The 26627-nt window shown below is 34.7% G+C and overlaps 1 protein-coding gene across 5 annotated transcripts in view; it reads right to left on the reverse strand.

Annotated features, from left to right (window-relative positions):
• EEA1 (early endosome antigen 1) overlaps positions 1-26627 on the reverse strand; it is a 115517-nt gene that overhangs the window by 48219 nt on the left and 40671 nt on the right. For 3 of the 5 annotated variants that reach the window (XM_023257297.2, XM_023257295.2, XM_023257299.2), the window contains 5 exons: positions 23407-23421; positions 19806-19922; positions 10276-10614; positions 4156-4305; positions 2771-2890 (listed from right to left, as the gene is read on the reverse strand). In XM_023257297.2, coding sequence (XP_023113065.1) covers positions 2771-2890; positions 4156-4305; positions 10276-10614; positions 19806-19922; positions 23407-23421 — 741 coding nt within the window. The remainder of the gene's footprint in view (positions 1-2770; positions 2891-4155; positions 4306-10275; positions 10615-19805; positions 19923-23406; positions 23422-26627) is intronic. The other 2 variants (XM_023257298.2, XM_023257296.2) reach the window with 1 other exon arrangement.

Raw genomic sequence — 26627 nt, forward strand, 5'->3', positions numbered from 1 at the left:
TGGAGAACAAACTGAGGGTTACTGGAGGGGTTGTGGGAGGGGGGGCGGGCTAAATGGGTAAGGGGCACTAAGGAATCTACTCCTGAAATCATTGTTGCACTATATGCTAATTTGGATGTAAATTTTTAAAAATAAAAAATTAAATAAATAAATGGAAAGAAAGAAAGAAAGAAAGAAAGAAAGAAAGAAAGAAAGAAAGAAAGAAAGAAAGAAAGAAAGAAAGAAAGAAAGAAAGAAAGAAAAAAGCTAAGCATGTTTAATTTAGCCCCTTCCTTTCCCCTCAGTCTAAGAGACAACCTGCCTATAAGAAGTTGAAAGCCTGTCATTTCCAGCTTTGTCTGTCATTGGATGAATAAATTTAATTCTGGGGCACACTATAAAAAAGGACACTTGGGGGGCGCCTGGGTGGCTCGGTCGGTTAAGCGTCCGACTTCGGCTCAGGTCATGATCTCACGGTCCGTGAGTTTGAGCCCCACGTTGGGCTCTGTGCTGACCGCTCAGAGCCTGGAGCCTGTTTCAGATTCTGTGTCTCCCTCTCTCTCTGCCCCTCCCCTGTTCATGCTCTTCTCTCTCTGTCTCAAAAATAAATAAACATTAAAAAAAAATTTTTTTTTTTAAAAGCACACTTGGGGCTCCTGAGTGGCTCAGTCAGTTAAGCGTCCGATTTCAGCTCATGATAATCACAGTTCGTGAGTTCGAGCTCCACATCAGGCTCCATGTTGACAGTGCAAAGTCTGCTTGAGATTCTCTCTTTCTCCCTCTCTCTGCCCCACCCCCACTTGTGTGCACCTCTCTCTCTCCCCCTCAAAATAAATGAATAAACTTAAAAAAAAAAGCCAACGACTGCAGACCTATGCCAAATTCTCTACCTCAGTCTTACTACTCTATTTCTTTGCTACTCTTTATAGTAAAACTCCTACAGTTATCTACATTTATTGTATCAAACTTCTCTTGCCCCATTTTCTCTTGAACCCCTTACATCAGGCTTCCATTCCTACTTCTCTATCCAAGTTGCTCTGATCAATGTCATCAATGACCTCCATGTTGCCAAATCCAATAGATTCTCAGTCTTCATCTTGCTTGACCTCCATCCTCCTCATTAACCAGTCCAAACTTCTTGAAATCATCCTTGACTTCTCTCTCTATATATCCCACATCAATCTATCAGTAAATGTGTCAGCTTCACTTTTCAAATATATGTAGAATCTGACCATTTCCCATTACTTGCACTGTTTCTACTCTGATCCAAGCCATATGATCTCTATCTAGATTGCTGTAGTTGTTTCATAGCTAATTTCTTTGCTTATAATCACATGTCCCTACAGTCTACTCTCAATACAGCAGCCAGAGTAATCCCGTGAAATTATAAGTCAGATCATGTTACTCCTTTGCTCAGAACCCTGTAATGATTTCTCATGTCAGTCACAGTAAAATCCTCAGAATTATCTATGAGGCTTGACATGTTACTCCTCTGTGATCTCCAGGACTCTGTGACCCTCTAACCCTCTCATGTCTCACACCACTCCAGTCACCAGCTTCCCAATAGTCCTTAGACATGTTCCTGCCTCAAGGCTTTTTAATGTATGGATGTTGTTCTCTCTGATATCCACATGCCTCACACTTTCTATTCCTTTGGCTCTTTCATCTTCTCAGAGAGGTCTTCCCTGGCAATCCTATCTCACACTGCAGTCCCACCTACAGCTCCCCAGATAATTTCTAATCTCTGTTCCTTTGTCATCTCCATAGCACTGACTGCCATCTAACACACCACACATTTTGCCTATTTACCTTGGCTATTTTTGGTCCCCCTCACTAAGCTCCATGAGAACAGACAGCTTTGTCTATTTCATTTCCTGTCACGTCCATAAAATCACTTCCTTGGCTAAGAGTAGATATTAATACATATTTGTTTACTGAATAAATGAAAGAACAAGTACATGAATGCAATAGTTTTATCTCTATCCATCTGACTCCCATCCCACTCTCCAAACTCAGAAGGGAAAGAGACATCTTACTTATAGCCTCCTTTAAATAACTCCAACATTGTTTCTGTTCACACATCATTAGACTACCATTTTCTAGAAGGCAAGCACTTTGTCTTACCCATCTCTATTTTCAGTGCTTACCACAGTGCCTGACATGTAGTACTCAACAACATTCAATGAATTAATGAAAGACTGAAGGAATACACAAATGTCAAAAGAGGGCACCCTCTTCCCCTCGCTGTAACAAAACGAAAATTTAACTTCTTTCAATCTTCTAAGCTATGCTATAGATTCTGTATAAATTTAACCTAATCACTTGTATTTTCTATGCCTACAATTCCAATGTTCCTACGATGGTTCTAAAGCAGGAAAGACATGATCAACAAATACTAAGTTCTACTGTAGAATATACAAAATGTTCTTTTTTACTGGGCTAACTAAATCAGGAAATTTGTACTTGTTTTAATTTTTCAAATAAGGTACTTTTAAAAATAATAAGTAATAAGCAGTAATATATTTTGTCTACATAATAAAGAAATTTAATAAAATTTAAATATTTTATATAAATAAGTACACTTACAATAGCAAATCTAGTTATAATAATTTTAAAATAGAAAATTTCAACATAGCAACCAAAAGAAAAGGATTTTCTGCTCATCTAGATACTGAAAATTATCAAAACCCTTCAGAGTCAAGTTTTTTGCATTATCCAGTTTTAGTACAACAAAAGAATAATGACCTGGTTAATTCCTGTTTAAAAGGCTAATAATTCAAATAATATTCACCTGAGCTTCTCGAAGTTTTGCTGTAGTGCTTTGCTGAAGGGCTTGTTGTTCTTGATGTTGTTGCTTCGTTTTATCTAATTGATGCTGCAATTCTGTGGAATTTGTTACTTTTTCCTTCAACTTAAAAAAAATGTAGATTGTTAGTTAACAACTTAAAAGCATAGTGCTATCATTCATAAATATCTGGCATTACTTCAATTCTCAAAATTCTCGAGTCTGAGTAAAAACCTAAATTCAAGGGGGCGCTTGGGTGGCTCAGTCAGTTAAACATCCGACTTCGGCTCACACGGTTCATGGGTTCGAGCGCTGCATTGGGCTATGCTGACAGCTCGGAGTCTGGAGCCTACTTCAGATTCTGTGTCTCCCTCTCTCTCTGCCCCTCCCCACTCACACTCTCTCTCTCTCTCAAAAAATAAACATTAAAAAAAAAGAAAAAAAACCCTGAATTCAGACAATATATAAAATCAACTTTAAAAGCAATATCTCATTACTTATAGAATCCTAATCTCATGATTATGAAACTATTCCCTAGGTATTCCTAGGGACTCATCCTAAGAACACAATTCTTTCTCTAGGTTGGCATTTAGTTTATTATTGCTTTTTTCTATACTAATATGATCAAGGAATTAATTACATACAATTTTTTTGTAACAACAATCTAAATCACAGTACCAATATTTGTTTTATTTTTTTCCAAAACAATCATAATTATCGCTTATTGGGAAAAAACAGAATCATCTACCATGTCCAAGATTCTGGGTCTAGAAGAAGATCCTAGCTTGATGAAGCTAGATGTAGTTTGATGCAGCTACAGATTTTAACTCTCATTGTTTGTTCAATTTTAGTATAAAAGACATAATTTAATGATAACTTTAACCAAATAATACTTACCATTTTTAGCAACCACACCTTTAATTAGAATAGCATTCAGTCTTATGCTTTAATTGAAAGTGAAAATCCGTAAGTGCAAACTCAAGGTTTATATGCACCAAATATGTGTCATTAATGATCCTCACCAACTGTGTTCATTTTTCACTGTTCTATTGGGATGCTGTCCTTCCTGGGTAGGGAGACTCTTCCCTCCCAGCAGCCTACGAAAGGTTCACTCCCAGAATCTTTCTTGCCTAAAGCTAAAAGAATAGTCTTCTTAAACACATTTTAGTTGAGAACTTTAGAGGATACAGTCACAACAAAATGACCCATATATAGTGAATAGGAAGTAGGATGTTTCTAGTGGGTAGAAATAAATGTCACAATTTAAAGTTAAAAAAAATGTCCAATTAAAGCTCCCGACAATAAAAAAATTGAACCATCATGAATATTTAACATGCCTCAAATCTATCAATAAACTTACTAACATAAACTCACTTGAAATGTCAGCTTACCTGTTCTTCTAAACGAGAAAGTTTGAGTTGTAGATCAGCCACTTGTTGTTCTTTATCCATCAACTTTTCACTTGAAAGCTGTCTCTGTTCCTTCAGCCTACCATGAGCTTCACCTAGTTGGCGCTCTGTCTCCAGAAGTTTGCTATGTAACTTTAAAAAAGAAAAAAAAAAAAAAAGGTTGTATACTACCTATGTACAAACACACACTCATCACTACTGTCTAAATAATGTGGTTTTTTTAAATCTTAATTTTCATATACTTTGGGGGAACCTAAGATCCAGCTGAATTTTAATCGCATAAATTATGATGGATCACATAAAACTGTGATTAAGCATCACAGTTTTGGGGGTTTTTGTTCTCTTAAAAATGTAGTGAACCAAAGGCTCTTTTTTGGACTTAAGTATTACAATCACCTGAGGAACTTAAAATAATAAAATGAAATGTAAAAATCAAGACACTCAGGGGCGCCTGGGGTGACACAGGCGGTTAAGCGTCCAACTTCGGCTCAGGTCATGATCTCGTGGTTTGTGAGTTCAAGCTCTACGTTGGGCTCTATCATCTCAGAGCCTGGATGGAGACTGCTTCAGATTCTGTGTCTCCCTCTCTGCCCTCCCCAGCTCATGCTCTGTCTGCCATTCAAAAATAAACATTAAAAAAAAATTTTTTTTTTTAAATCAAGACAGTCAAGGCACATACAATATTATTCCACAGTATTTTTTTTTTTTAATTTCATACTGGTTCTTATTTTATCACAGTTATGAACCACCACAATTAACTTCTTACATTTGGGTATTGAATAGAGCACAAAGCACTCCCAAATCCTCAAATTGGCACATAATTTCTTTTTTTTTTTTTTTAATTTTTATTTTTGAGAGAAAGAGAGAGGGCATGAGTGAAGGAGGGGCAGAAAGAGAAGGGGACAGAGGATCCAAAGCAGGCTCTGCCCTGACAGCAGAGATTGGCAAATAATTTTCTAAATAAAAGAGAAAAAAGAATATATATTTTTTTAATATTAGGTGGCCCTCATTCATTAACTTTAAAATTACCACCCAGTTAAAACTAATTGAAAGATTTGCCCAGGAGCTAAGAACCATCACTTTCTCAAATTCTTTATTTTCTCTAATACTACCAGAAATAGCAGTCGGTTTCTCTTAGGAGAGGGGGAGTTCTATCAAAAAAAGAAAAAAAGTTTGTATTAATTTCAGAAGAATTACTGCATAAGTGCTGGAAATATAAAACAAAAATGAGCTGTATGATATTTGAAAAAGTTGCAAGACATTTGGCAAGGCTTATACACTATGAGTGCTCCTCCACACCAGCCTCGTAACACATGCATGTGCCTCACTAAAATTAGAAATTAATAAAAAGCATTCTGTACAACTGTTCTCAATCAAAGCTATTCAGGTTAATGGTGAGAATATTAAGAATCTCTAGCCTTTGTGTCATATTCCTATATATATGCTCTATACTTGCATATTTCTCCATAAAAATTCATAGTTGGCCAGGAAAAAACAGAGAAGTTTTATCAGAAAAGTGGACACCCACTATTTTCTTATGCTGTGAAACACCCTGAGGCTATTAGAATATATTCTATCCTTAATAAGGAAAACCAAAGTCAATTTTTAAAGTAAAACATGTTTCCATCTAACTAAAACAAGAATCAGTACTAGTTAAAGAGAATGCATTTATTTTATCTTTGTCCTTAGCCAGCACCCTGACGTCTCTCTTTTGATTCTTCTTGTTAAAATGCAGTGGATTAGCTCTATAAGGTAAGTACCCAAACTTCCTTCTTATTACAAGAATTCGGCAAAATCCTGATATGTAAAAGGGAGGCCTTCAAAGTACACTCACATTTCAAGCATCTAATGTGTGTGATCTCTTACAAACAGGCATCACCCATATCTAGTTCTTAAAACTTGTTGAATAGGAATCTCCTGCTGATTAAGAGGTATAAACTTCAGTTATAAAATAAGTCACAGAGATGAAAAGTACAGCACAGCAAATAGAGTTAATATTAATATTATAATAACATGGTAGGGTGACAGATGGTGACCACACTCCCCATGGTGAGCATTCAGTAATGTATAAAACTGTCAAATCGCTATGCTATACATGCACCAAAAAAATAATATAAAAGGGTCTCCTGATATCATTGTTAATACACAGATAATCAGACTCTTCCCATATAAATTTAGATTTAGTACATTTGAGCTAAAGCCCAGAAATCCATGTTTTCATCACAAGAATCAGATTATACTGAGTTTCAGGAAACTCTTTAGAAAGGACTTACCAAAAAGTAACACTTCAAAAAGCAGCAGTGTTCAATCTCAACTGCATAGTACAATTACAGGGGAAATGTTTAAATATGACAATGCCTAGGACTATGCCAGCGATCAGGAATTAATAGGACCAGGGGTAAGGCCTTGATAATGGTAATTTTTTAAATCTCCCCAGGTGATTCTAATGTGCAGACAGAATTGAGAACCAACCGAATTAAAGAGAACTATTGCTCTGAAGATTTACTAAAGGGGTGAGATAATACTATAAATAACTTTTTCATTCATTATGGCACAATTCCTGGTAAGTCCCTGATCTTGTATTTAAAAAGAATCTCAAATCAAGGCTGTCCAGTGGTGGGAGTAGGCCAAAATCACTTAAACAATGATGTCTATACTATTTGTATAAACATATTAAAAAAGAAGAGGCTAAATCAAGAGTAAAAATCATATACACTGGAATTATTAATAGAATGGTCTGTTCTAAAGCACATTTTAAGATATATATACAATCTATAATAAATTCACTTTGTAAACCTATAGATAATATATAATTCTTTATTCATTTTACTCCTAACATTTACTATGTGCCAACATTTACTATTCTAAATGTAAATGTTAACTAATTTAATCCTTATATATATACAGCCTTATGAAGAAGATTCCACTATTACTTATTAGAGATGAGGAAACTGAGGCACAAATTAAATAATGTGCCTGGATCACATGGCTTACAAGCCTTAGAAATGGAACCCAGGCAGTTGGTTTCTAAATCCACTATGCTATTCAAGATGTATGTTAGATAATTTTTTTAAATTAAAATGATGACATCTAAGCTTTCAATTATATAACATCATTATTTGCACATTTGTGGCTACTTAAGAAGTGGTCATAAACCCAAATATGAAGAATACAGGCTGCTGTGTTTTCAGGTCCTTTCATGACAATCACCAGCTATCTACCTTTGTCACTACTGAAATGGGTGCTGAGGATACAATGGAGAGCAAGACAAACCCGATTCATGCCTACACTCTTTAAGGATATGAAAAAAGGTTTAAGGTAAGATTCATGTCCATTCTTCCAATAAATATTTGCTGAAAGCCCTAAGTATAGAGGCCGACAGTATAAAATAAAACAAATTCCTCACATTAAGGAATGTGGGAATTGCATCCAATGGGAATGCCAGACAATATGCAAGTAAAACTAATTATATAATGTAAAGTGTTCTAAAGAAGAATATAGGGGTGCCTGGGTGGCTTAGTCAGTTGAGCGTCCAACTCTTGATTTTGGCTCAGGTCATGATCTCATGGGTTCACAAGATAAAGCCCCATGGCGGGCTTTGCACTGACAGCCCAGAGCCTGCTTGGGCTTCTCACTCTCCTTCTGTCTCTGCCCTTCTCCCGCTCACACTCTCTTTCTCAAAATAAATACATAAACTTAAAAAAAAGGGGTGGGGGGAGAAAGGGGAGGAGGAGGAGGAGGAGGAGGAGGAGGAGGAGGAGGAGGAGGAGGAGGAGAATAGATTATGGAGATCACTAGAAGGGAAACTTTAAGAAGGCTAATACAGTGGCCTAGGTGAGTAATGATGGTGGCTTAAATTAAGAGCGGTAGCAGTACAGGGGCACCTGAGTGGCTCAGTCGGTTAAGTGTCTGACTTTAGCTCAGGTCATAATCTCGTGGTTCGTGGGTTTGGACCCTGAGCTGGGCTCTGCACTGACAGTGCAGAGCCTGCTTGGGATGGATTCTCTCTGTCTTCCCCTCTCTGCCCCTCCCTCGCTTATGCCCACTCTCTCCCTCTCTCTCATTCTCTCTCTCAAAATAAATAAATAAACATAAAAAAAAAAAAAGAGTGGTAGCAGTATAGATGAAGAGAAGAGACAGATTTGAGACATATTTTGAAGGTAGAATGCAAACAGCAGGCTAAAAGAAGATAAATGGTGTCACTTCAAGGTCTTCAGTATGACCTCTTTATTTATTACAGAATTGTGACTAAACCAACTAATCACATGCTCAAGTCTTTGTATAAAAATATGTTTGAGTAGGTTCTCAAATTCCTGATACCCCTCCTCCCACTGACAACCAAATAAAGCCCGAATTCCTCAGCTTGCTATTCAACACCCTACACAATAAGGTTCCAAATGCTCTTTCTAATCACAATAGTCCATTCCTATTACACACACCCTATCTTAAGAGGAAATCAGTGCCCCTTCCTGGTTCTTATAATACTTTGCTGACACTAGTTTCTTCTCACTAATCCTTCTGCCTGGAAGATTCTCCTACCTTCAAACTGCCACTTGTCAATACCTACCCAAAATCATAATTTCATGCACCACCTCTCTCTCTCACACAAAGCTTTTCCTGATCACATACTGGATAAAATAATTACACAAATGAAGTGCTATAGGAGAAGAAAACAGAAGAGGAACTCTGCAAAATTCCCATCATATATAGGATCATTTTATTATAATCCTCACATTCTTTGGTACAGGATAGTACTTGCCTTGTCCTCAATAAGATTTACATAATGATTTAAGGTAAGTACTGTTTCTTTTTTCAGTTCTCTATCTCCCAACAACTAAAACATAATGTCTTTTAGAAACCATAAGTACCCAATTTCTTTATCTGAAATGAACATCAAATATCTAAGTTATCCACTAAAATATTTGCTCATTAACATGCAATGTGCCAGGTAGTGAAGGTAAAAAATGAGTAAGACGTGGTCTTTGCATCCAAAGAGTACAGAGTCCAGTGAAGAAAGACACATAAACTATGATAATATACTGTACTGTGGTAAGTAATGCTTAAGCCATCTCTGGGGGATCAGGGTGGGAGACGTGGCAATGTACAGGAAAGGATTTCTATAGAAGAGTGACAACTGAAGTAAGCCATGTGGTCATCAAGGAGAAGAGGAACAGGAAAAATATCTCAGGCCAAGAAAGAAGGACTGATGCCATGAAAACAAGTATCACTGCAATATTTAAGTGAAAATAGGTGAACATTATCAAAAAAGTGGCTGAGGACTTTAATGTCTCCCAAATATCCATTCTTCAACTGATTTTTAATGTTATCTATAAGCAATAATAAGAATACAGAACTTAATTTAATGGCAAAGTCAAACTTTCATTACTGATTACAAATTACTGATTAATCTGATAGACAATTATTTACTTCTAAAAAGTTATTAGGGCTAATTTGTTTTTTCTTTTAATATATCTAATTTTGAGGCACCTGGGTGGCTCACTTGGTTAAGTGTCCTGCTCTTGGTTTTGGCTCAAGTCATGATCTCACAGTTCGTGGGATCAAGCCCTGAGTCAGGCTCTGTGCTGTTAACACAGCGCCTGCTTGGGATTCTCCTTCTCTCTCTACCACTCCCCCTTCAGGTGTGCACACACGTGATAAATAAATATTTATCTCTCAAATAAACTTTAAAATAACTAAAATATCTAACGTTTAAATTATTGATTTAACCATAATTATATTTTAAAAATTTAGTAACAAAACATAAGAATTTTTAAATTAAAGAATAGTCAACGATGTGAATTAATTATAGTAACTAATACATGCAGAGTACCCTGTGCCAGGTGCCATCTTAAGCAATTTATAGGTATTAATTCATAAACACTTCACAGCAATACTATATGATGGGTGCTAACATTTTTTTCTCATTAAGGAAAACTGAAATGAAAGGAAATGAGATCTGATTCAGTACTACCGGTTATGAAAATTAAGAGTTAATTTTTCAAATGACTGTTTTTTTTAATGAACAATATTATGATCAAATAACTACCAAGCACACAAGAAACCACAGGAGGAATTCCAATAAATAAAAGTAACATCTCTTACTTGATTAATTTCACTTTGGAGTTGTAACCCGTGCTGCTCTTTCTCTTCTCTCTGTTGTTGTAGCTGTTTAAATTCAGCCTTAAGATGCTGGTACTTGGCCTCTACTTCTGATAATTCTTCCTTGAGCTTCTGCGTAGCTTCCCCCTTTTCACCTAGTTCTGCCTGTATTCTCTGCAGGGAGGTTTCAGATGCAGATAATCTTGACTGAAGCTGCTGACAATCTAGGTCTTTTTGATGAAGGCTTGCTTGTATATTCTTTTTACTCACACATTCTTCGTTATGTTTCTCCTCTAACTGAGTACACTCCAGTTCTTTCTTTCGAAGCTTTTCAGTCAAGTTCTGAAATATCGAAACAATTTCCTTTCTTAATATTTCTAATTATTCTAATTATTCAAACTATCTTTACAACAATACCACTAAAATTAGCCACACTGCAATATAAAAACATTTGGCTGAATATATTCTGGCCAAAATAGGACTAAATTATTACATACTAACTTATTTTATTATTGGCCCACTTGACTAAGCTCTACTAATACAAGGATTACCAACTGAATTTTGACATAAAATGAAACACTAAAATCTACTAGATTCTTTAGGGTATAAAACATATTTATACTCTCCCATTTGAGTTAAATAATAAAACTACCTTCTATCACTGAGGTGCCTGGGTGGCTCACTCAGTTAAGTGTCTAACTCTTGACTTTGGCTCAGGTCATGATCTCACAGTTCGTGGGCTTGAGCCCTGCAGCAGGCTCTGCACCATCAGCTCAGAGCCTGCTTAGGATTCTCTTTCCCTTTCTTTCTCTGACCCTCCCCTGTTCATGCGTTTATTCTCTCTCTCTCTCTCTCTGTCCCTCAAAATAAATAAACATTAAAAAAAACCTACCTTCTATCATCAAAAATTACTCTGAATAACAATATACAGCAATTGATTTGAGGTGTTGTAACTTCTTTTTTTAAATATTTTTTTTAACGTTTATTTATTTTTGAGACAGAGAGAGACAGAGCATGAACGGGGGAGGGGCAGAGAGAGAGAGGGAGACACAGAATCCGAAGCAGGCTCTCGTGACCTGAGCTGAAGTCGGACACTTAACTGACTGAGCCACCCAGGCGCCCTGAGGTGTTGTAATTTCATAGCTGATAAGAGCTTTAGCATAACAATACCACTTGCTGCTTTAGTATGTAGATCCTACTGATTCTTTATTTTTACTCTTCTTGATAAAGACCATTTATAAGAGTCACAAGTTTAAGATTAACTCAAATTTCTTTCTAGGTGTATAAAAATAGTGATCTAAACATAATTTACTTGCCTTATGTTTTATTATTTTAATCAGTACTATCAAGTACAAAATACAAAAAAATGACACCTCCAATTAAAGATCTGGATCAACTAGCCTATTCAAATGTTGACATCTAGTCTCAGTGGAGTTGTTACAATTAATATAGAACATTTTAAGTCAACACACTTATATATAAGACCTGAATCAGAACTCTGACTCAATGCTAAAAGAACGATAGCTAGGATAAAAAGCTACTATAAGCATCTGAGAAGTCAAGCTGTGGATGTTGATTATACTCACTTTTTATACGCAGTGTGCTAGAAGGGAATAAATATAGAAATAGTAGAGGACAATCAAAGCCTCTGGTCTCTAAATAATCTAAATGAAATACACACATTAAAGAAAAAAAAAACTTTTCCAAGAAAGTTAAAACATAACTCTCTCAAACAAAAATGAATTAATACAGGGGCACCTAGGTGGCTCAGTCGGTTAAGCATCAGACTCTTGGTTTTGGCTCAGGTCATGATTTCATGGTTCATGAGTCTGAGCCCTACATGGGGCTCTGTGCTGACAGTGTGGGGCCTGCTTGGGATTCTCTCTCTCTCTCTCTCTCTCTCTCTCTCTCTCTCTCTCTCTCTCTTCTCTCTCTCTCTCTCTCTCCCTCCCTCCCTCTCGCCCTGCCCCTCCCATGCTCCTTTTCTCTCTCTCAAAAAATAAATAAGCTTTTTAAAAAAATGAATACAAAACGTGTGTCAGGAGTGAATAATTTTTCTTTTTTGATAAAATAAGCAAAGTCAGATGGGGCTAACTAGTAATTATAATCACTTGAAAATAAAGTTTGAGCTTAGTAAAGTGGTGATAGGAGTTAAATAATACGTATGCAGGACTCACACCATGTCATTGAAACAGACACAAAAATTTACATAAAAAGACACAAGGGAACAAGAGACAAGCAACATACATGTGGGGAAAGAGCAAACACTGTTGCCTCAAGGGGAGTAATAAATCTAGGTACCAATGTAGCAAAGTTAGCAGTAAAGATTCTTGAACACCATCTGAGAAAAGGTACATTAATGTAGATTACCAGGCAGGAATATACTACAGAAAAAGCAGTGTCCAGAAGATGCTATAGGTACATGTAAAAAAGACAAGATGTGAGACAAACTTAAAGGTAAGAAGAGCACCCAGAAGAGATGTGTGCCTTGGCCAACCAACAGAAACAAAGAAAGAGTAAGAGTCGAAAGACTAGAGGGAAAAAAACAACTTTTGAGTTAAACTATCTGATAAGAAAATGTTTCTATAAACATTTCTTTGTTACTGGCTAGTAACTCCAGATCTTTCTGGATATAATTTTACATTTTTTTCTTTTAAGAAAATTACATTTATTTTGGACTTTGTATGTTAAATTAAGGCTATTCATTGATGTATAACTGTATTGCATCTTTTTACATTTTCCCCCCACCCTGACCCTGACATCCCCCCTCCCCTACTCAAAGCTGTGCTGCATCTTTTTAAAGAAAATTCTAAGTCACTGAATTTCATGAAGGCCGCCATGCTCACATATACTAAGAATGTGGGCAGGATATAATTTTAAAACATGCTGCAAAAATTGAAGGCTAGTAATGAGCTAGCAAGGCTTCTCCACAGGCTTACTTATGGTGTGACCAAATATTCCCACCAATTTATACACAGATGACCCCTCAGACAGCTTCAACCTTTAAGAAGTAAAGGCACATAACAACCGTAGACTTTAAAATTCACTTGTCCTAAAAAATTAATTGGAAGCTACCGGGCTTTATAGCACAGATGAGAGATAATTAAATTTTCCTTAAAAGAACCTCAACCACTTTCTTTTTAAAAGACCTAATCCAGGGGCACCTGAGTGGCTCAGTCAGTTAAGTGACCAATTCTTGATCTTAGCTCATGATCTCACAGTTCATGGGATCGAGCCCTGAGTTGGACTCTGTGCTGACAGCACAGAGCCTGCTTGAGATTCTCAATCTCTCTCTCTCTCTCTTTGCCCCTCCCCCACTAATGCATGCACACGCACACACACACACTCTCTCAAAATGAATAAATTAAAAAATATATTCTAAAAAAAAAGACTTAATCCACTCACACTGCATAATTTTTACATGCAGAAGGCTAACTATATTTAGTACTACAAATTTTCATTCTTACTACAGTCTTCCCATGAAATCTGAAGCAAAATATTATAGCAAATACATGGTTTTTGAAAACTGATTTAAGTATAGTGAGAGTCATTAAAGAACACAGTAATTGCACTTTCACATGTCCATATTAATTCTTAAAACAAAACATGAGATACATTATTATCTCCATTTTCTGAATGAGGAAGTGAAAACTGAAAGAACCTCTATGACCTGGCCAAGTGGCAGAGTCATATATTATGATTCCAAGCCCAGTAAATTGTCACAACACAATTTAGACACGCAGTGAGTCAATTCATGCTTCCCCCAAAACACTCTATTGAAGTTTAAATTCCAAAATGATTGTTAAGCCTAACTCATAACATAATTATCATTTGGGTAAGCAAAACTCCTTCCTTCCAAATGTTGTCCCGTCCTCTTGATTTCCTCACCAACTGCTCTCAACAGATTTTCTTACAGAGATAATTTGCCTATATTAGACTCCAGTTTTCACTTATTACTTGCCCAAGTAATGAGAATGAATGCAAAAAGATGGCATTTTTTTAGCTTACAAAGTAGTTTCAGGCATCTCATTTGTTCTTCAAAACAGCTTGGTGAGAAAAAACAAATTGAACTACTATAGCTCTCCAACATCTCATATTCTCTTGTGCTCTTACATGTTCCCATGCCTTCTGCATATCTAACTCTCAAAATAAACGCCATCAACCCCTCTGCCATGTGAAACGTTCCTTAACATCCTTGAAGACTAAGCTAAAAAGTTGTCTTCTACAAAAGCATTTGCTGATTTACTAGGCAGTAAGTTAGGAAAACTTCCACCTTGGTCTTGACCCAACACTGCACCAACACTTACCAAATAAAAACAAAAACAACAAACATTGACTGGGATGTTTACTAAAAGCCAGACACTGGTCTAAGCACTTAAACATCTATTAATTTATTTAAGACCCATGCCACTCCTAAGAGGCAAATGGGTAGGAAAGGAAACAAACTTGGAGAGGCTGTCACAGTCAGTCAGTGGCAAAGCTGGGATTTAAACATGCCTTCCACCACTGTACTACATACACCATTCCTCAGTGCACCACTCTGCAATAAATATAGTGGTAATACACAACAACAGAACTACTTGTCACATCTGGCTCTTGCTTTGGACTATGAGCACCTTAATACTAGGACTACCGGAAAGGGAAAGCAATGAAAGGATGGAAAAAGGATGAGAGGTAAAACCCAAAAAATAACTCAGTCTCTTACAATGACCCATCTAGTAGCTTTAACTAAGCATATTATTTTGTTCAGAATTTACATAAAAATAATTGAGTTGCAGAACTGTGTTTAAATGTTAGTGTACAAATGAATGAATGAATGAATGAATGAATATCAGACTATGATTCTTATTTGAAACTAAGAAGAAAGTTTTTTCAATATTCCCTTTTATTTTTAAGTTTTCAAAAGCAGTAATTACAAAACACTGGTCTAATACTGAGGATACCTTGATATTAGTGCAAAAGCAATTATTGTTTCCATTCATTATGTATTAAAATATTGTCTATCCACCTTGATGCTGCTATATAACCTATAATAAATGCCCAAGGCATTTCATGTAATGGTCTTCCTAAGACCAAATACAAAGATTTCCAAATTCAAAACACGTGGATATCACCACTGTCAGCAATCATAGTTTGCCAAGGACATGGGATGAGGAGAGGTGGGAGAGGCAGATAGCAAGGATAATAAGAAAAGGATGCATTTCTGCACTTAACTTTAACCGGTGAGCAAATCCTAAACAGGAAAACATTTTGGAAAAAAAATTGTTAAGTCTTACACTGATGTAAGGATTATTAAGATGAGTAGAAGATGCTATTATTCCCTAATCAATCATATTCCAGTCTTACCACACTAAATCATCTTGATTCTATATACTATTTATCAAATTCTCATAGTACTTCTTTTAATAATACGTGTGTGTGTATACAATCTGTGCTTCATTATCTGACCATACATTTCAGTCTATCAATGTCAAATCATGTCCTTTATTAATAGTTTAATGCTTCAAAATTATATAATAAATGACACTGATCATAAACATCCACTTTATGTACACATCTTGGTCAATTTCCAAAAAGTAGAACGTCAATTTTTAAGAAATTAAACATCAAACTGAGGGAGAAAGATAAAACTAAATTGTATATAGAAGTTTTCCATATATAGCTTGACAGGAGACAAAAGGGGGAGGGGGATGGACAGGTTTTCATAAAGCCACAGAAAAAGACCAAGTCAGCATCAAGAGTTGACAGAGAAATGGGCAACGGTAAACTGATATAATTACTTCAGAAAATTGAGGTCACGTACTAAACTTGAACGTGTGTAGCCTGCACCCCAGCCATTTCACTTGGGAGACATAACAAAGAAATTTTTGCACAAATGCATGAGATTTATATGTGAATGTTCACAGCTGCAATATTTGTAATAGCAAGGAAAAATAAAATCTATGTGAAAAAGTAGAAGTATGCATAGATCACTTCTGTTGCATACCAAACAATAGAAGAATTGTCACATGGAAAAGCATTAATGGTCTTAAATTACAAGCTGAGCTAGTTGCTGTTTTTCATAAAACACCATTTTTACTGGCAAGAATAACAAACTATGATTATTCATACTTGGTAGGAAAAGAACCTATCACGTAAGGAAACAGAATTGATACTATTTGTTTCCAATAATAAAATTCAAGCTTTCAAAGAAGGGCAGGATTTTGGAAAACTAGTATCCATCACCATGAGCTTGACACTTCCTCATACTTAAAGCCTATTCAGAGACTGATGGAGATATTGACAAATGATACTGTTTTTATATTGCACAAGGTAATGTGTTAATATTTGGAAGATCTGCATAACCAATATTTTACACCTGACTAATGCATGATGTTATAAGACCCACTCAAAAAGGCAAAAAAAAAAAAAACAAAAAAACTAATAAATTTAATGTTACAAATATATAAACAGCATTGGTATGGTTTCAGATTCTAGACTGTAACTAGCTATTGAGAAACTATGCCTTATCTAGTTTTGGTATAGTATCAAATAAAAATAGCTATAATTATCAAAAAAAAAAAAAAGCTATTCAGAGATTCCTCTTCTTCCCAACTACATACCTATGCGAGATTGAATTTTCTTCATACCCTTCAACCATATCACAACAGATGAAATATAAAAGCAGATGTGAGAATCCATCTGTCCTAATATTAGGCTAGACATTAAAGAGGTTTGCAAAAATATAAAACACCACCACTATTTTTTGTTTTAGAAAATAGTCATCTTTCATAAGAAATAGTATTGTTAATATTTATTAATTAATGTTTTAAAAACACATATTTTTTAAATTTATGTTTTAATTTCTAATATACTAATTATCCATAGATATAACCCCAAAAATAAAAGCTCTTTGGAGTCTATAACAATTTTGAAAATATACAGCTTTCCTGAGATCAAGAGGTTTGAGGTTGGCCAAGGGCACAAGCAACAAATTACCCTAAAACTTAGAAGGTTAAAATTGTGTCTATTATCTCACACAGTTTCTGAGGGTCAGGAATCCAGAAGCAGCTCAGCTGACGGTTACACCTCAGGGTCTCTCATGAGACTGTTGTAGTAAGCTGTGGGCCAGAGCAGAGCTATAGTCTCTGATGATTTGAAAAGAACTGGAGGATGAGGATCTGCTTCTAAGCCCATTCGCCTGGCTGTTGGCAGGAGGCCTGATATTTCCAACCAATTATACTTACTTCTTTTTCCCCTCTACCATGTTCTTTTCTTTGGTTCTTCCCTTGCTATATTTCATCAAAATATCAGGTTCAACTTATTAAAAAGCAAGCCAACAAATTCACCATACCATTGAATATAAGGGTTTAGTGACTCTACTCCCCCACGACCAAAAAAGTAAAGACACAGAAAAAAAGTACTAACCAATACTTGCCCTGCCCCCAAACTTAATATTATCTGTTGCTCATCTATAAGAAACAAGGTGGGAAATAACAACATTCCAAAATAAAGAACAAGGCTGAAGGTCTCACATTCCCTGATTTAAAACTTACTGAAGGCTATAGTAGTCAGAGACACGGGGGTGGCTCAGGAGGTTAAGCGTCTGACTTGGGCTCTACTCATGAGCTCGCGGACTGTGGGTTCAAACCCCGTGTAGGGCTCTGTGCTGGCAGCTCAGAGCCGGCAGCCTGCTTTGGATTCTGTGTATGTCTCTCTCTCTGTGTCCCTCCCCACTCATGCTCTGCCTCTTTCTTTCTTAAAAATAAGTAAACATTAAAAACAAAAATTTTTTTTCAAAGTTACAGTAGTCAAAACAGTAGAGTACTAGCATGAAGACAGACATATCGACTAATGGTATAAAAATAGAAAGCCCATAAGTAAACATTCACATACATGGTCAAATGATTTTTAACAAGGGTGCCAAGACCACAGGAAAGGACAGTCTTTTCAACAAATGGTGCAGGAGAAACTGTTTATCTATATGCAAAAGAATGAAACTAAACCCTTAACCTTTCACTATTAAAAAAAAATTAACTCAAAAATGAATCAAAGACCTAAACATAAGACCTAAAAGTATAAAACCATTAAAAGAAAACAGGGGAAAAGCTGCCTGACATTGGATTTGGCAATGATCTCTTAAATATGACACCAAAAGCACTGGCAACAAAAGTAAAAACAGACACTAGATTACATCAAATCAAAAACTCTGTGCATCAAAGGTGTGATAGTAACGTATAAAAAGAAATATACATTTGGTGTTCATCTCCATTTCTGGAACAGAACTCCAAAAACCCTTGCAATTTCCTAAGTGAAAAGAGTAGCAAAGATGTCTTTTGTTAGTCATAACAACTCCCTTTCAACCACCAATGAGTTTATGTTAATGAAGTGATTTTTTTTTTTTTTAGAAAGCTCCTAAGGATGGGGGCTGGTTGCCATGGGAACCAACCAAAATGAAAGGGTTGGAATTTTCAACCCCACCCCCTAGCTCAGAAAGGGTACAGGAGCTGGAGGTCAAATTAATCAGCAATGGCCAATAAATTAATCAATCATGCCTCTGTAAGGAGGCCTCAATAAAAACCCACAAGGACAGGGTTTAGGGAGATTCTAGGTTGGCAAACACATAGAAAGCACCCAGAGAGAGCATGGGAGCTCCATGACCTCTCCCATACATCTTACTCTACCGATCTCTTTCATCTAGCTATTCTTGAGTTCTAATCTTTTATTTTTAATGTTTATTTATTTATTTATTTTGAGAGAGAGAGAGAGAGCACGAGCGGGGTAGGGACAGAGAGAGAGGAAGAGAGAGAATCCCAAGCGGGCTCCACTGTCAGCACAGAGTCTGACATGGAGCTCCATCTTATGATCTGTGAAATCACAAGCCAAATCAAAATCAAGAGTCGGAAGCTTAAGCAACCCAGGCACCCCCTGAATTATAATCTTTTAAAATAAATCATTAATCTAGTAAGTAAAATGTTTTTCTGAGTTCTGTGAGTCATTCTAGCAAATTAATCCAATCTAAGGCAAGGGTTGTGGGAACCTCCCATTTACAGCCACAGCCATTTGGTGAGAAGTACAGGTAACAAGTTGGACTTTGAACTGGTATTTGTGGGGGGAGGGGGCAGCTAAACCCCTGTGGGATCTGACACTATTTCCCACTATCTCCAAGTAAATGGTGGTAGAACTGAGTTACACTGTAGGTCATCCACTGGTGTCACAGAACTGCTGATATATGGAACACTCATATGTCTGGTGTCAGAAGTAAAGGTGTAGTAAAGTACTGAGAGTAGAGGAGACACACAGGAGTGTTTTTCCTCTACAAAAGGTGGTGGTGAATGGGGTGTTGTTCAGAGTACAGAATTTTAGTTCTGGAAGATGAAAAGAGTTCTGAAGATCGGTTCTGTAACAATGTGAATGTACTTAACACTTAAAAAAAAAACAACAGAGTAATAAGTCACACTGTACTCATGCCAATATATAAATAACATACACAAGATTAAAATTTAAGATACATAAAACCAATTCACCACTCTATGTAGTTTTTAAATACTCACCTGATTTTTTTGTGTTAATTCATTAAGTGAACTTTTAAGTTTTTGTAGTTCCTGCACATATACAGCAACTTCCTGGGGGCCTTTGGCAAGTTCACTCCTTAGCTGGCTTATTGTGGCCTTAAGAAAAAAAGAAAAAAAAAAGAAAAAAAAAATTAGAGGGAACTAAAATGGAAAAGAGAATGGAAGTATCCAAAGGTTTTAAAGTTACACAGATTTTTGTCACTGTTGTTGTTAAACTGATATAATACTTCGAAGTTTCGATTTAGTTCTTTTTCCTACCACCCTACTGCCACCCCACATCATTTTTGACTGAAAATTAATTTTTAAAATTTATCCAAAATGTTTAACCTCATTTATTTAATAATGAATGAAATGAATAGTTGGCATCCTACTTTATGTATCTGAGTCAGCATCAAACTACCAACCTGAATTTACTGGCTTTGAAACTCTGTACTTTAATCCTTCTGAATTTAAAGAACATACTTTTATCCCAACTTCTACAGGATAGCCTTTCGTTTTACTTTAAAAACATGTTAAATAAACACAAACACACAATACAGAATCACCTTGGAAAGGTAGCGAATCATCTTTTTGACTGTAATGGAAAGTATCTGTCCAAAGAAGTTATACAGAGTTTTATTAGATATAATTTTATTAAGCTGGGTCATTCCATGACTAAGTATAATAGCTGGACACAAATTTGCTTTAATGCATCTTAACGAAATTAAGACAAAGGTTTGATCATTTAAAAGTAAGAGAAAATTAAGCAAAGTCTCAGAAATAGAAACTTCCTATACATGAAAGCTTCAATGACCAGAGAGAGAGACTAAGTACTGCTTTTTAAGTATGGTTTCTTGCAAGTGACATTAACAAAAGAACTTTCTATTTCTAATATTTAGCTTATTGACTTCACTTTTTACATTCTTAAAGCTACATTTTCATTGTCTATATTCTTTATTAGTAAATAAATTTTATTATGGAAAACATTTTTAAAAAATTTTTAATAAACACAAGAGTAGTTATCTACATCAAATATTACAAATACATCTTCAAGGGAGAAACCTTAGAAGGCTACTGATTTATTTTGACAGTAACGCCAAGAGATCTGCTACTCTTCTCTTAAAAACCCTTCCAGTATGTGTGGCACTTTTTTTTTTTTTTTTTTTTTTTTTTTTTTTTTTAAGGATTCTCTTTGGTGGTATATCTTCATCTATTACAGTGCTTTGGTTTTGAGTTTTGGAAAACCATCTAGTAAAGAAGGTAAGTGATTGAACTGAACGATTAAACACTTGGGCTTATATTATTTTAATAACCATAAGTTGATGAAACTAGTTTTTTGAGTGTTTTCCAAACTGGTTTAAAGTCAACTAAAAGAGGTTTCAAAAAAGTTTTTACAAATAGCAGCATGTCTAAGATATCTTCCTGGCCTAACCTTTTAAGGAAAACATTCATGTAAATAAACCAATTCTGATATACTGACAGGCAATCTGTCATATTGCTTTACAGTTACAGCTTCTACACAGGGTGTTTCAACATATAACAACATATATATATATATATATATATATATATATATATGTATACACACACACACACACACATATATATAATATATGCCATATATATCCTATGCTTCAAAGAAGGAAATGTTTAAATATTCATTATTTTTAACTATATTCAAGTTAAAGGCATATCCTAATAATTTCTTTCTTAAACTGATCATGTAATCTTTTCATTGATACTGGGAGTTTATTTCAAACTGCTATCCCTAATAACTTTGAATCTCAGGATCATTTTCTGTTAGTAACATTATGGATGTTCAGAGAAATATTAGGAACAGTTTGGCTATTTTAAGTTACCCTATTTTAATCATTAGCGTAGATGCCAACTTATCACAAAAGAAGATATATTATTGTATTTAAATCTTGACTTGTAAATACCTTATCAAAGGATTTAGCAGAGTGACACATAATAAACAGAAACAACAGTGCATATTAAGATGCAAATTAGGAGTATATTTCATTAAAAAACCATGATTCCACATTAAAGTTTATAAGATATAGTAAGCCAAGAGTAACATCTGTCTTGCTGATTAACTCCAACATGTAGAAAAAACTAAACAAGCAAAATGTAAAGCAAATATATTCAACAATATCTTGTTATATTTTACAGTTTTAAAATATGTTCTTATAAATAACTATATTTTAGGGGCGCCTGGGTGGCACAGTCGGTTAAGCGTCCGACTTCAGCCAGGTCACGATCTCGCGGTCCGTGAGTTCGAGCCCCACGTCAGGCTCTGGGCTGATGGCTCGGAGCCTGGAGCCTGCTTCCGATTCTGTGTCTCCCTCTCTCTCTGCCCCTCCCCCGTTCATGCTCTGTCTCTCTCTGTCCCAAAAATAAATAAACGTTGAAAAAATAAATAAATAAATAACTATATTTTAATACCTAAAGAATTAAACATTAGGTATATCATTTATCCTTTGTACAAATATGTATATTTTTAACTATAATTTTTTTAAAAGCAACCATTTGAAATTTTTTAGTTTACTCAAGGGTGGAAAAAAGAAAGATGTGCGAAGAGTTTACACCAAAAGGTATACTTTAGTCATGGAGAGGGGAAGGAGGGGAATGAACTACAGATAAGGTTCATTTTCTCTGTTGTACATCATGAATCATTTCAATGTTTTACAATGATCATGCATTATGTTTGTATTGGGGGAATATACAAATTGAAAAGTCAAAATGTGCAAGAAAATACATTCCCTGTTCAAATATGACTATGGGTCAAATTCAAACAAAAATGGCTCTCCATTCCAGCCACAAAGACATTCCTCACTGTTTAACAGGCCAAACTCATCTGGGCTTTGAGACTTTACAGTTGCACTCCCTCTTCCTGAGAATGTTTACTCCCAATTCTTCACCCTCTTGCTTACTTCTCACACATTCCTCCTTGAGATGACCTTCCCTGATCATTCTATCTAAAACTGTCATACATTATTGCCAGCTCCACTACTGCCCATACATACCCTGCTTTATTTTTCTTTATAGCATTTATTATTACCTGATTTTCCATCATGATTTGATTTATTCATGTATTATCTGGCTTCCACAAAAGACTATAAGCTTTATGAGAGCAGGCACTCTGTCTTATTCACTGTTGCATTCCCCACACTTAAAACAGCTACTGACCCTAGGCATTCAAAAACTACTCTCTAAAGGAATGAGTGATTCGTCTCCAAGAAGTTAATAGATATTTGTTCCCAGTATCTGAGACCCGATAAAATAGCCTCCATTTCCTTGAAGCCATGTTGCTGAATTCAAGTTAGACTTTTACGAAAAAATTTTAAATTAAAAAATAATTAGAGATATTTTGAGCAAATATCCTGCTAGTGTTTTAGAATTATAATTATTGTCCTAATAATATTCTACTATAATTTGTATATAATTATTTAAAGATGATTGAAAATTCACTTGATTAACAAAAATAAGCATATCTTTGAAGTTCTGAGATTGCCTTACAACACAAAATTTCCATTTGACAACAGAAGGAGCTATATTAAAGGTATTACTAACATTAAAAAGCCTTCCCAAAACACATTACCTCAAGTTTAAGCATCTCCATTAGAAAGCAGAAAAAAAAAATAATAAAATGATGGATGAAAGGTGGACGACTGACAAAAGTACACACTGAACACATAATAAAAATGTCCAAACATACTGCTAAAACTGATCTCTAATATTAGTACACTTTTAAAAGATATTTAAGTACTCTTTAATAACTATGCATGAGTATAACCATTTTTATTCCGTATCTTTGTAAATATTTTAGCTTTTAAAATGAGTTTATTTGGAATTCAAATAAAATTCTTAAAAAACCATTTACATTAAAGACCACACCAAATGTAAGTTGATTATAGCTTTGATATTTTCAGTAATGTAAATTTTTAAAAATAATACTTATTTTAACCCTTAAATCCTCAATTTCTGATAACTATTTATAAAGTACTTTCAAATGCTTTAGAATGAATTATTTTTCTATATGCCTTCTAAAATATCTAAACCAAAAACACAACAAAACAAAACCAAACCTGTCAATGAATTCATAGGCATATCTAAATGAATGTAATGGAACATAAGGACATACTTAACAATGTATATTACATCATATGTCTTTAGCTTCAATTAGAAATACCAAACAAATCATTACATTTTTAGCTCCTTTAACTCCTGTTCGTGTATTTTGTTTCAGATACCAGTATTTAGGTTCAGTAAAGTAGTAATAAATACATAAAGTAAGTTTTTCATTAAGTGCTATAATTCACCAACAAATTTAAGAATAGGATTTAATTTTAATAAATTAATAAAATACATGCCACATATTTAAAAAGTAAGCACAAGCTAAAAACAAATGGTTTATAACATTGTTATAAACAAATGAGATGGAATATCTAGACATTAATTGTTTTAATATAAAAATGGTGTGAAACAACTCAAAAGTATTTTAAGTTGTACTCAATATAAATATTACATCATATAATATGGCAAAATATAAAAAGTAATAACAGTACGTATTAGGTCAAAATTAATAGCACAAATTTACTTATAAGGCAATTATCAGACCACCCTAAATGAGAGAGAACATGATTCAGAAAAGACTTGAGGCTTTGGAGGAGACCTGGGATCCAATCCTAGCTTCCTTTATATGAGGTACATGAACTTAAACAAGTTATTTCACTTCACCGAGCTTCAGATTCCTTACACATAAAACAAACTTAATACTTAATTTACAGAGTTAAAAGAAACAAAAGAGACCATATATTTAAAGTACCTGGCACATTATCCAAAACTTGGTGGTGCTCAAAACCTAAGAGCTTGTTTCCAATAATAATATTACTCTGACTCATGCTACCACTTCCTAAACTTGTTCAACATAATCTGAAGTCTCAATCATGACACACCTATTAGTTAACCACTAGAAAGTAAATATTACCCTTGTTTTACTAAAATGATGATGAAATGTTAAGGGCTATTCAGCAAATCTCTTTATTTTAACATTTATTTCAAAACATTTAAAAAGATAAACCTTTATGAAAATGTAAAAGTTAAGATGTGAAGAATGAATTTCTATGCCATTTTTCTTCTTTTCCAGAAACATCTTTTTGAGAGAGAAAAAAAAATTGTTTCCCACAATTACGCTTGTTGATAGGAGGACAGTACATGAAAGTCACTAAATCCTTTTCCCCCAAATCTTATAACTCTAGTTATATTTTTTCATCTTAAATGACTTCTTCCCATAACATAGAAGATAATCCAATCTACATGAATAAAAATACAAATTTACAAAAATCCTCCATATTAAAGTAATTCTTAAATATTACTCAAATATTTTCCCACATATATTTTTCCCAAAATGCAAGCAAATATATAAATTTCGTCTCCCTGTTCAAATTCTATTTGTATAACAAGTATATGTATAACTCCACAATTCTCAGCAGGAAACAGTCAGAAAGGATTATACTTTAAAAGAGATATATTCTAAAAGTGCCATTGCTGTAATTCAATTTTAGTCAACCTGTTACATTTGATTTGAAACCTCATATAATATTAAAGGAATTTTTAACCAAAAGAGTATAATTTTTTAAAAATTTGAGAAATACCAGTGGGCAGGCAGATTTAATCAAAAGTAATTCTTATTAAAACACAGAAATGAATGACTCGATTCACTCAGATTCAAGCATTTCTACTTTCACATTATCTGAATGGGACTTTTCCTCATGAGACTTCTTTGATTCAGCACCTCCTTGACTGCACATTAAAAGCTTTTAACTGCCTTCAATAAATTTATGAACTCCCTAAAATTGTTTGAAAAATTGTGGGGTCAAGTGTCATTGGGCTAAAAAGATCACTTTTGGGAAGTCTGCACCTGAAGTTCATAAACTTTAAAGTCTAAAGTGTTAAGTAAGCATCATAAAGCTTCACATGCCTATGCATGTTGTACCTACAAAGGTTCACCATTCCCCCTTTACAAAGATACAGGAAGAAGTAAAATTAAAGGGTGACATGGTTATCTATAATATTTATACTCCATAGCTCATTATGTTACTAATTATGAATAGAATGGCTTTTAAGATCACCAGCTTAAAAACTCTAAGAAAAGCAAACTGCAACGTTACTATAACAACCTCTTAAACTGAAAATATGAAAAATAGAGGTCCATGTCACATAAGGCAGCTTAAGAACTACAAATATCTATTAATATTTTGTTAACTGTTAACAAAATATCCTCTATAATACTTTAGTAAAAAAGACAAAGGCTACATTTTTAAGCAAATATATTTACTAAAAATCCTAGAGCTTGCCATATACTAACATAATTATATCAAGGATTTACAGGTCAAAGTCAAGTCATGTGACAAATGGTGGAAGGAACTGAAAATGTTTATCCTGAAAAAGAAAGAACTCAGAGTAAATATGAACAGTCTCCAAATATCTCATGTGGAAAAAAGGAACAATTTATTCTGTGTAATTCCTAAGGAGAACTGGAATCAGTGCGTGGAAATTCTAGGGAAACAAATGTCAATTCAATGGAACGGCTGACTTATGAAGAAATATGCATCCCTACACCACCTAGCAAGAGTTGGGGATCACTTATCAGAGAGACTACAAAGGAGGGTCCTGGGTAAAGTGTTAGTCTAACAGATTTTTAAGATTTCTTTCAACAACATAATTCAATAATCGATAAGTGAAAAACAAGCCTACTGGAAAATAAGTTTTCCTAAATATTTTTCCTAAACAACATTGATAATACAATTGTAAAAAAAT

Source organism: Felis catus, chromosome B4 (assembly GCF_018350175.1).
Source record: "Felis catus isolate Fca126 chromosome B4, F.catus_Fca126_mat1.0, whole genome shotgun sequence".
NCBI lineage: Eukaryota > Metazoa > Chordata > Mammalia > Carnivora > Felidae > Felis > Felis catus.